Source organism: Mercenaria mercenaria, chromosome 16 (genome assembly GCF_021730395.1).
Source record: "Mercenaria mercenaria strain notata chromosome 16, MADL_Memer_1, whole genome shotgun sequence".
NCBI classification, from domain to species: Eukaryota; Metazoa; Mollusca; class Bivalvia; order Venerida; family Veneridae; genus Mercenaria; species Mercenaria mercenaria.
Genome location: NC_069376.1, coordinates 20,317,314 through 20,330,338, shown reverse-complemented (window position 1 = coordinate 20,330,338; position 13,025 = coordinate 20,317,314). Strand labels below are relative to the sequence as shown.

General features: G+C 35.9%; 1 protein-coding gene across 1 annotated transcript in view; it reads right to left on the bottom strand.

The window, feature by feature from the left end:
* Positions 1-13,025, bottom strand: part of LOC123540563 (uncharacterized) — an 86,164-nt gene that overhangs the window by 43,274 nt on the left and 29,865 nt on the right. Inside the window, exons 6-8 of the mRNA XM_053525801.1 lie at positions 9,391-9,525; positions 7,187-7,372; positions 1,925-2,115 (exon numbers count right to left, since the gene is read on the bottom strand). Of these exons, the coding sequence (XP_053381776.1) occupies positions 1,925-2,115; positions 7,187-7,372; positions 9,391-9,525 (512 nt within the window). The remainder of the gene's footprint in view (positions 1-1,924; positions 2,116-7,186; positions 7,373-9,390; positions 9,526-13,025) is intronic.

Here is a 13,025-nt window from a genome sequence, read left to right as displayed (position 1 = left end):
CAGCGACACTGCTGCCAATCATCCCGCAGCTGAAATAATAAAAGCGACACTACTGTCCCTCATTCCGCAGCTGAAATAATAACAGCGGCGCTATTGTCCCTCATTCCGCAGCTGTAATAATAACAAACAGAGACACTACTTTCCCTTATTCCGCAGCTGTTATAATAGCAGCGACACTACTGCCAATCATTCCGCAGCTGAAATAATAACAGCGACGCTACTGTTCCTCATTCCGCAGCTGAAATAATAACCGCAACGCTACTGTTCCTCATTCCGCAGCTGTAATGATAACAGCGACTAATAACAGCGACACTACTGTCAATCATTCCACACCTGAAATAATAACAGCGACGCTACTGTTCCTCATTCCGCAGCTGTAATGATAACAGCGACTAATAACAGAGACACTTCTGCCCATCATTCCACAGCTATAATAATAAAAGTGACACTACTGTCCCTCATTCCGCAGCTGTAATAATAGCAGCGACACCACTGCCAATTACTCCGCAGCTAAAATAATAAAAGCGACACTACTATCCCTCATTCTGCAGCTGAAATAATAACAGCGACGCTACTGTTCCTCATTCCGGAGCTGTAATAATAACAGCGACTTATAATAGCGACACTACTGCCCATCATTCCGCAGCTGTAATAATAACAGCGACACTACTGCCCATCATCCCGCACATTCCGCAGTTGTAATAATAACAGCGACACTACTGCCCATCATCCAGCACATTCCGCAGCTGTAATAATAACAGCGACACTACTGTCCCTCATTCCGCAGCTGCAATAATAACAGCGACACTACTGCCCCTCATTCCGCACATTCCGCAGCTGTAATAATAACAGCGACACTACTGTCCCTCATTCCGCAGCTGTAATAATAACAGCGACACTACTGTCCCTCATTCCGCAGCTGAAATAATAACATTGACACTACTGCCCCTCATTCCACAGCTGTAATAATAACAGTGACACTACTGTCCCTCATTCCGCAGCTGTAATAATAACAGCGACAATACTGTCCATCATTCCGCAGCTGTAATAATTACACAGAAACTTCTGTGAAGCAATTCTCGAATGCCATCAGTCAAGCTAATTTGTAAAACAGCTCGGTATAATGATAGCTACAGGAATAATGTCAATCGGTCTAAATATGGTCGAAGACAACCAAAAGTAAACAGTTTGGCCACTTTCTTGCGCATTTTCGTGTAGAACTAGTTCTTTAGTAACCCATTTTCCTTCCATTGTACAAAATAATGACTCAGCAAATGTAAATATTTTGTTTAAAAATTGATGTATCGTTTTATTTATAACATATGATTTTGAATCCTTTGATGTACAGTTTAGTCCATTACAACACTATTCATTGTCTTTTTAGTTTAACAACGGATGGTAAGGTTAATGTTAGCAGTCCCAGGTTTGGGTGAACCTCGTTTAATATACAGATAAGTAAGGTGAAATTTGAAAATATGAAAATATCTAGTTGCTGATTGTATGGTTAAACCAGATAAACTATAACTTCAAATCATGATGCAGTCACGAGAGCTAAAAATGGCAAAACTTCTACTGTAAGCAAAAATTTGTATCGCTTTAAAGGAACTGCTCCATATATATATATATTTCTCAAAAATCAATAAAAAGTGAGTGATCTGACAATGATTAGAGTTACAAACCTATTAACATAAGAGTTTTGCAAGATATTCTTATAAATAATAAAAAAAAATTGTGCAGAAGGTAGTAAACCGTTTCAACGCTTTTGAAATAAAATAATATCTTACTTATCCACTTTATCATTTTTCAGTGTCACATAATTATACATTCTTTGGCAAACTTTGTGGAATCGAACATATTGAAAAATTTCACCCAACTTGTAAGGGAGTAGCTTTAAATTCATTTTATATACTATAATAATACTTACGGATCCCTCTGACGCTGTAACGTAATGCATAGTGTTATCAAATACCGGAGCATCGTTGTCATTGCCTACTGTGAGTATATAGTAGAATGGCCCACCTTCTTCAATGCCATCGTGTATATAGAATTCACAGGTTATGGACGAAACGGTTTCATAGTCCAAAGTTTGGCCGGCAGCTATCATAAAATTTCCACCTGAAAAAAAAAAAAAAAAAAAAAAAAAAAAAAAAAAAAAAAAATAAACAAAAAAAAACGTAAGACACTTATCTCAGTTATTTGGAAAAAAACGTACAGTTATAACAGTAAAAAAAATCCCGAAATTGTCAATTTTGAAAACCAAACATTTCCCTACAACGAAAGACAAAACATAGCAGTTTCGTATATCAATGTCGTAGGGTAAAATTCCGGTACCTGTACATCCTTTAATGTTTTTAGTTGTTTTATTTCATTTTACCCGTTATAGTCCTGTCTGCTGTTCCCTACTTTTGCCAAATTCTCCAATATTTATATATAGTCTAAGGGAAGTAAATCATCGACTCCTTTACTAATCTTACTAATATTTATGCATGTGACTGATTCCAACCAATCACGATCTGGTCACTCATAAATGGATAAATGGTCAATGTTTTGAAAACGTTTATATTTTGATACTGTGCAAATAAAACCAAATATCTTTGGTTATCTTCCACATACGTGTATATTCAGGTAATTAACATTTTTGTACTTTGTAATCATATTTCTTGATGTACCTGAAATTCTGTATTGATGTTTCATGTATTTAATGAATTATTACGAGGTATAAATTACTGTGTTGAGAGCGGTCAGTTACACGCCACCACACCTATTGTAATGCTCGTTTGTTTGCCTTTTTGACAGCTGTCATCTGTCAAATGATGTTTGTTATTTCTTGTTCATATTTACCATTTGTTGTTTTATGTTTTCAGACTTATCTATGATAATGGAATCATATCTTTGAACATTATTATTAAACCCATCATTGAACATTAAAAATCTGTCATCCGACCCACCCCCTCATACAGCCATGTAGCCAAGCCGTTTACAACTTGAATATTCTTGAGCTAGCAAGGAGCAAAAAGAAGAGTGAGGTATGGTAAAATTCCGGTACCTGTACATCCTTTAATGTTTTAGTTGTTTTATTTCACTTTCCCCTTTAATGTCCTGTCTGGTGTTCCGTACTTTTGCCAAATCCCCCAATATCTATATATAAACTGAGGGAAGTAAATCATCGCCTCCTTTACTAATCTTACTAATATTTATGCATGTGACATTCCAACCAATCACGAGCTGGTCACTCATAAATAGATAAATGGTCAATGATTTGGAAACATATGTATTTTCATACTCTGTAAAATAAGCCAAGTATGTTTGGATATATTACATATATATTCAGGTAAATACCATTTTTGTACTTTGTAATTATATATTTCTTGCTGTATCTAAAATACATTATTACGAGTTTAGATTTACTGTGTCGAAAGCAGTCAGTTACGATCCACCACTCCTTTTAAACAGTCGTTAGTTTTTAAACACTCGTCTGTTTACATTTTTGACAGCTGTCATCTGTCAAATGACGTTTCACTATTTCTGGCTTATGTTTACTATTTGTTGTTTTATATTTTCAGATTACAATTACTTCCTGGTAGTAAAACAACATCATGTTATTCTATCAATAAACCCATTATTGACTATTTAAACTGATTTGTCATCCGACCCACCCTCAAAGAAATTACCCACCATGTAGCCAAGTCGGCTATATTAGTGTACATAAAAGAACTGAGCTAGTTTAGGCGATGAGGCGACATCAACAAACCTTTCAGTCTGTCAAGTGGGTTGCTTTGTACAGGTAATGCTGATACTGTGAAAAGGTGAAATTAACTGAAAATTAATTATTTCTTATGCGAATTTATGAACAAACGTACCATTTAGAGAGATTTCTAATCTATGATGTACTGTAAAGCCGGTACATAAATATGTCAATTGTATTAAAACTGCAACAAATTATTCAATCTTCAGGTAATAATTCCAGAGAAACATGAGCACCCGTAAATGTATCAAAGTACAGATCAGAAAATGTATCAAACCTAGGTTTAAAGAAAAAATAACAGATGTATATCCTTATTTATCACACATAGATATTTGCATTTAATTAATATTACTGAAACATATTAAAATAATGAGACACTTTTTGAATTCCTTAAACGTATATCTGACCATATGCATAGCATAACGTCTATCTGCCTACAGTCAATGTAGAAGGACTACTTGCTTACCTGCCCACAGTCACTGTAGATCGTCTCTCTGTCTCCTGTCAGTGCGGAACGTCTATCTTCCTATAGTCAATGCAGAACGTCTATCTGCCTACAGTCAATGCAGAAGTCTATCTGCCTACAGTCCATGCGGAACGTCTATCTGCCTAGAGTCAATGCAGAACGTCTATCTGCCTACAGTCAATGCAGAACGTCTATCTGCCTACAGTCAATGCGGAAAGTCTATCTGCCTACAGTCAATGCGGAAAGTCTATCTGCCTACAGTCAATGCGGAACGTCTATCTGCCTAGAGTCAATGCAGAACGTCTATCTGCCTACAGTCAATGCAGAACGTCTATCTGCCTACAGTAAATGCGGAACGTCTATCTGCCTACAGTCAATGCGGAACGTCTATCTGCCTACAGTCAATGCGGAACGTCTATCTGCCTACAGTCAATGCGGAACGTCTATCTGCCTACAGTCAATGCAGAACGTCTATCTGCCTACAGTCAATGCAGAACGTCTATCTGTCTCCTGTCAGTGCGGAACGTCTATCTTCCTACAGTCAATGCGGAACGTCTATCTGCCTACAGTCAATGTAGAACGTCTATCTGCCTACAGTCAATGCAGAACGTCTATCTGCCTACAGTCAATGCGGAACGTCTATCTGCCGACAGTCAATGTGGAACGTCTATCTGCCTACAGTCAATGCAGAACGTCTATCTGCCTACAGTCAATGCGGAACGTCTATCTGCCTACAGTCAATGCAGAACGTCTATCTGCCTACAGTCAATGCAGAACGTCTATCTGTCTCCTGTTAGTGCGGAACGTCTATCTTCCTACAGTCAATGCGGAACGTCTATCTGCCTACAGTCAATGTAGAACGTCTATCTGCCTACAGTCAATGCAGAACGTCTATCTGCCTACAGTCAATGCGGAACGTCTATCTGCCTACAGTCAATGCAGAAAGTCTATCTGCCTACAGTCACTGCAGAACGTCTATCTGCCTACAGTCAATGCGGAACGTCTATCTGCCTACAGTCACTGCAGAACGTCTATCTGCCTACAATCAATGCGGAACGTCTATCTGCCTACAGTCAATGTGGAACGTCTATCTGCCTACAGTCTATGTGGAACGTCTACCTGCCTACAGTCAATGTAGAACGTCTATCTTCCTACAGTCAATGCGGAACGTCTATCTGCCTACAGTCAATGCAGATCGTCTTTCTGCCTACAGTCAATGCAGAAAGTCTATCTGCCTACAGTCAATGCGGAACGTCTATCTGCCTACAATCAATGCGGAACGTCTATCTGCCTACAGTCAATGCAGAACGTCTATCTGCCTACAATCAATGCGGAACGTCTATCTGCCTATAGTCAATGCAGGAAGTCTTCTGTCTGCACTCAATATAGAATTTCTATCTGCCCTAAGTCAATGTAGAAAGTGAATCTGCCTACACAAATTGCAGAAAGTCTATCTGCCTTCAGTTAAATTCGATGTAGAACGCCTATTTGCCTACAGTCAATGTAAAACTTATATCTGCATACAGTCAATATAAAACGTCTATCTGCCTACAGTCAATATAGAACGTTCATTCGCCTATTGTCAAAGCGGACCGTTGCAAAACGTCTATCTTCCTAAAGTAAATGTAGAACATCTATCTGCCTACAGTTGTTAAAGAACGTCTATCTGCCTACAGTCAATGCGGAACGTCTATCTGCCTACAGGCAATGCAGAACGTCTATCTGCCTACAGTCAATGTAGAACATCTATCTGCCTATAGTCAATGCAGAATGTCTATCTGCCTACAGTCAATGCAGAACGTCTATCTGCCTACAGTCAATGTAGAACATCTATCTGCCTATAGTCAATGCAGAACGTCTATCTGCCTACAGTCAATGCAGAACGTCTATCTTCCTACAGTAAATGTAGAACATCTATCTGCCTACAGTCTATGTAGAACATCTATCTGCCTACAGTCTATGTAGAACATCTGTCTGCCTACAGTTAATATAGAAAGACTATCTGCCTAAAGTCAATTTAGGACGTCCATCTGCACGTCCTTTTGCCTATTGTCAAATTGGAACGTTGCAAAACATCTATCTGCCTACAGTCAATGCAGAACGTATATCTGCCTACAGTCAGTATAGAACATCTATCTGCCTACAGTCAATGCAGAACGTATATCTGCCTACAGTTAATATAGAACATCTATCTGCCTACAGTCAATATAGAACATCTATCTGCCTACAGTCAATGAAGAACATCTATCTGCCTACAGTCAATGCAGAACGAATATCTGCCTAAAGTCAATTTAGGACGTCCACTGCACGTCCTTTTGCCTATTGTCAAATCGGAACGTTGCAAAACATCTATCTGCCTACAGTCAATGCAGAACGTATATCTGCCTACAGTCAGTATAGAACATCTATCTGCCTACAGTCAATGCAGAACGTATATCTGCCTACAGTTAATATAGAACATCTATCTGCCTACAGTCAATATAGAACATCTATCTGCCTACAGTCAATGTAGAACATCTATCTGCCTACAGTCAATGCAGAACGAATATCTGCCTACAGTCAATATAGAACATCTATCTGCCTACAGTCAATATAGAACATCTATCTGCCTACAGTCAATGTAGAACGTTTATCAGCACACATTCAATGCAAAACGTCTACTTGCCTACAGTCAATGTTAATGTCAATCTGCCTACAGTCAATGTAGAAAGTCTATCTTCCTACAGTCAATGTAGCACTTCCTTCTGCCTACACTGCCTACAGTCAATGTGAAACTTGTATCTGCCTACAGTCAGTGTAACGTCTATCTGCCTACAGTCAATGCGGAACGTCTATTAGCCTACACTCAATGTAGAATGTCTGTCTGCCTACAGTCACGGTTCTACAGTATTATTCAGTTTGATTAAATGTATTTGTCGTTGTGACATCTTCAAAATCATGCGTTCAAGTTTCTGATTATAGTTATTCTAACTTACTTGTATCTAGTTCAAACAAGTTTAAAACTGCTTCAGGTGTACATGTCATCCTGTAGGTATGTGTTTGTCCCGCGTCTGGATCCGCTACTGAGACAGTGAACAACGTAGTTCCAGCAGCCAAACTCTCGAGTTCGGTCCGTGTTAAAGGGGTTATCATATTGGTAGTGGTCGGCACAGTATTTTGGTCTGTAAAATGATAGAAAAAGTATTTAAAGAAGCGTTATTCTTCTGGTTTTGGACTCAGCGAAGACTTGTTCGGAGCCTATGTTTAGCCTGTAAATGTGTGCAAGGCACCTGATTTTAAGCAGAACGGACCAGAGACGCAGTTAAAAATTACTAAAGTGTAACCTGTAACATTTATAGCTCTGAAATGTAACAACAGTCCTATTGTAAAAGTATTACGTAAGTATATTAGCAATTTCTTTCTGGTTAATGTAATTGTAGAAGTTATTGCCTTGATTTTACGGGGGTCGGGAAAATATCTTTTTGGTGTACAGAATTGAGACCTCACGTGTAAAAGATACAGGTGAAACTTCAATCATATCTTACAATCAGTTGTAGCAAGAATAAAATTATAGGCCAAAGTTTACACAATTTTTGGCGGAATGCATGTAATATTCAGAATTTGATATGCAATGGAGAGAGTACAATTATTAAAAAGATATAAAATACTAGAGGAATGAGTTATATGAACAAAAAACTTAATACAGGGCAGAAAATGTGAAGATTTACTGATGCACGTGGGCGAAATTTGTAAAGAGACAATACTTGCCGATTGAAAGTAAGATTCATGTTGACATTCTTCCACATAGCTGATGTAACATCAGTGCATCTTTCAAAATGTTAAATTCTTCTGGATATTTGCAAATTGATGTTATTTAATGCAGAACCATTCTGTTATCATGTATAAACATTAATCTTTGTTTTCTAAAAGTCACTCACAGTCAGCAATTTGTTCAAGGTCGGATAAACTTTGTTCATAAATTATCAAAGAAACATAGAAAAACCTTTTGAAGCAAGAACAATATAAGCACGCTATATTCGACTGAAACTATTCGTATACTGTAAAGTGCTACACTTCTTACGCATTGCCCGCCTTGCACGTTTTTCTCGTGTACTGTCTTAATCGGAATTATAACAAAAGACTTGGAATTACAAAGATTCAGAATAGTAACTAACTTTAAGTCTAAATACTTCAAGTATTTCAACAGCCGTAATACTTCACTTAAAACTGATGTTATGGTACTTGAATAAATCGAGCCGACAATCCATTGCAAGCATAGAACAGGTGAAAATTTGTTCTAAACAAAACTGGGTTGGTTTGGTTCTTTTCTTTTTATAAGATTGTTTGAGTAGCAAAACGCCTTCCATACCCCGACCTCCCCCCCCCCCCCCCCACCCCCACCCCCCACACACACATCACACATCCATCCGGACGCCAAACTATAGCGCACTTTTTTACATAATAGTATAATTTAATCTATTTAGCGGCATTTTTCGGCCGCCACAAGACACTTTTTAATAATGTTGTAAAATTATAACAATTGTTTAAGAAAGTCATTTAGAAGTCTATCAAATTATCCAGCGAAACCAACAGCACATAAAAGTACAAAAACAAAAAGCAGAATCAGCGAGTTAGTATTCGTCGCCGAACGGTCATATTTCTCTGTTAAATATCAGACAGAGTAAGTTAACAGACGAACAACTAGAATAAAAAAATAAACAAGAAGTGTCATGTTTTAGAGAAATCAAAAACACTGAAATCGAGCAATAAAAGAACTGTCACTTGAATTTCCTTTTCTTTTATTTGCGATTAAAATGCAAATAAGTTTCACCTATATACCTCATGCAGATGAAACATTTCTTTTTTTTATTTAGTAAAAATGACCTTTAAATTGACCCAAGTAATACAAAATACAAACAACTCTTGGCCTGTTCAAAAGCTACATATGTACCAAATTTTGTCCAAAATACTCAATTTTAACAAAATTACTGATCGAAAAAAAAACTCATTTTCTTCAGCCAGGGTTGAGATTGACCTTGACAGGTCATCATACCAAAACACTTGCAGGCCCCCATTCGTAGAACTTTACTAAATATCTATGCTAAAACTATCCCAAACTCATAGATACTGAAAGACGCACGTAATGGTGGACGGACGTACAGCACGAGAATGTTATTCTATAAAAGAACGTAAATCTTACTATTCATATGGATGGTTTGTGTCGCGGTGACTACGATATTACTGACTGTATCCCTCGCTGTAATTACTGCTTTGATCGTTGTGAAGTTGGTATCTAAAGTCTCCAAGTGGCGGTTAGTCTTTATTATTCCTGTACCTTAAAAAAGAAATACTTATATAGCATCAATGTTTAGATAGGTGACTTTCAATATGCATAGATATGTGTCCGGGACGATTGAATAAATTCTATACACTATATTATGTTTGTCAGAAAATACTTGATACTGGTATGTTAAATACATGTATAAATTCACCAATTATATCTTCCACTGCACAGAAACTTAAAGATCTTGCTATATGTAAATTCAAACAAGATTGATTAACAAAAACAAATATCAATGCTGGTCCTTTTAGAAATGGTGGTAACAAACTTCGTACTTATCGCACTTTTAAATCAGAATATGTTGCAGAAAAATACTGTTTAATGATTTTACAGCCTTCACACAGATCAGCATTTTGTTAATTTAGACTAGGTGTTTCACCTTTCAGAACAGAAACTGGGCGCTATGAAGGTCTCAGATTTGATCATAGAATTTGTCTTTTCTGTAATGATGTCGAAACTGAAATGCATGTGCTGATGCAATGTGAGGTATATAGTGATTTAAGAAATGCCTTGTTCAGCAAAGCTTGTGATATTGATGAAAATTTTATGTCACTCACTGATAATGATAAAATTAAGTTTGTATTTTTCAACCATGATGTTATAAGGGTTAGTGCCAAAACCTGTTGTAATATACTTAATAGGAGAATGTGTTTTCTTTGTAAATAATGTCCATTGTATTTTACTTATAGTACATATGTACATATGTACATTATTTTTATCATTTAAGTAGAATATTACTGCTAATCTGTTCATTTCAGATCTGATCTGAGGTGATATTTGGTTTCTAACTCCATTTTTTCCTAGCGCATTAGTGCATAACTTCCTTGTCAGTGTCTTAGTTCTAGAATTCTTTTATGGCAGATTTTAGTCTTGATTAGCAGTTATAGTCTACATTTTATCATGTAGATATTAATACTCAATGATATTGTTGTAATGTATAATATGATTGAGATTATGCGGTCTCTTGTAGTTCTTTGTAACTATATATTAAAGGTCCAATACTAAGGAAAGTGAACATTTTTATTTCTTTTAAAAAGCACAGAAACTATTTCATTTTATTGGAAAATGAAAGTTGGTACGTAGAAATTCGAAATAAATCGTAGTATATGTACAATTATTTTTCTATGAAGTATGAAGGAAGTTAAAAAGACCTGGGGGTCATTCTGTCGATTCATTGAAATTTCAACATAATACACATACATTTCTTTGAGTTCCAAAGACCTTCTGTAAATTTTGACCTGCCAATCTTCATTATTTAGTGTCTTGCAGAAGTCTATGCACTGGCTATGAAAAAAATTGCCAACTCACTTTCCCTTAGTAATGGACCTTTAAGTGAGGTGTCATTGATTTGTTAAAATGTTTTATTGTTTGATTTGATGTCTATTACAAATCTTTTAAGATTGGCCATACATGTATTTTATTGAATTTATTTCATGTATAATATGTAAGCATGTGATGGAATAGACAATAAACTTTGATAAACCTATATGCATCTAATAAATCTTATCAATTATCACGCCAGCAGTCTTTCAGTGCCGTGTCACCTTCCCCCCATATACTTGGATTCTGACTTGTCATATTTTCTTGCGACTTGTGACCATGTCCTAAAATCATTCTAGTCTACTATTATTTTACTTGATTGCACTAAGCACATAAAAGTACAAAAATAAAAACACGTTTTGTCGAAAATGCAATGAAAAGTAGACAGTAAATTGATGCAATTTATTTCAAGTATACATAGGCAAACATAGGCTGACAGGGCTAATCATCAGTCATTCTCAGAAACACACGTCCTAGTAAGAAATAGTTACATCTTACAAGCATAGACGTCAGGAAAGTTCATACTAAAAAAATATAAACATTTCTTCAAATTTAATGTATCATTACGAAACCTATATTATTTAAATGTTATCTTTTTAAATGACAGCAAAAACATTCTTTTTGAAAATGTATATCAGTAATTATCGAAATTAATGCGGACTGGCTTTCTGTGACAATATCAGCAAAAATTAAACTCGTGTATTTTTCGGCGACGCCGTCTAAATTCGTTTTCGTTACCTATGCCACGTGACTTCAGTTTGCAAATCAAACTACTTGATAACGCATTATAGATAATTTATCAAAATGAAAGATTTATGCAACACTCTGCCTGATTGGACAAGAGTGTCAATTTCTTTCACTCTGTTGATTGTGCTACGCTGAGTGAAATGTAGACAAAGCGTTTATCCTAAACGACGCTGTTCACAGTTTTAAAGCTAACTTTGGCTCAGTATATTTAGCAAGACTATTGATATATCTCAAAATGATAAGTAAGTTTAATAAATATGATAAAAACCTGTTCAAATACCAACATATATCAAATTAAAGAAAGAGCTGAATACGGTATGCGTATCACATGAATAAGGGTGTGATAAGAGTATTTTATGTAGAGAAGTGCTTTTTAAAAGATTTTCCTTGTTACAATTGTCGTCTGTATATGAAAAGGTTTCTTGCTTTTATGACTTATTCAGATTGCATATTAAAATGAGTACGTGTTTGCTTTGATATATTTGTTATAAATTATTTAACTGATTTATTATATATGAATATTTTTCTTTAGTAAAGTATGCAAATATTGAACTCAGTTGAAATCTGTTTTATTATATATAATGCTATATAATGACTGAATCTCATTACACTGAAATGAAGGTACATGTACGCTGCATACAGTTTATCTATGTGATGTGACTACGGTCAAACTTTGCTTAAGAAACAGAAATATTGAAATAATTACAATTGTATGTTTTGCTTGACTTTCACTTTTTTATAGGTGTGTCGTCATTGTCCAAAGATTCATGAATAGTGAATATGCATTTGTTACAGCGGGATCAGTTGGCCTTTTTTAGAAATTAATAAAAATAATAGATAAAAAAATCCTTTAATGGATTTTTTTCTCATGTATTCTAATCAAACTTGATTTGTAGCATCTTTATTAGGCCCGCAGCCAACTTTGTTCAGCTGGGACATTTAACCCCTTTAAGGGGCTGCTAGAGCTAAAACTAGAAATGCCTTTATACAGCGTCTCATGAACAGCTTGGTGGATCTTTGTCATACTTGGTCTGGAGCATCATTATAAGGTCCTCTTCCAAATTTATTTATATAGGAACTTGGGCCCTATTAGGGGCCACTATAGCTAAACCACGAAAATGTAATGGATTTTATATCAAACTCGCTGTGTAACAATATCGTAAGGTCTCTGCTATTTTGTTACAAATGGGGATAGGGACCAATTTAGCTAAAAATATAAACACGTTTAATGACCTCTTCTCATGAACCGCTTCATGAATCTTCATCAAACTACTGCTGTAATTATTCAACAAAAACAAAATTGCAACCCTACGAAACCTTTGCGAAAAATTAAAAGAGAACCATTTAAATTGTTAAAGTGCGGTGTTTAGGTTTGCAATTTGAAAAATGTTAGATGAAAGATGAATGTTAGATGAAAAATTCATAAA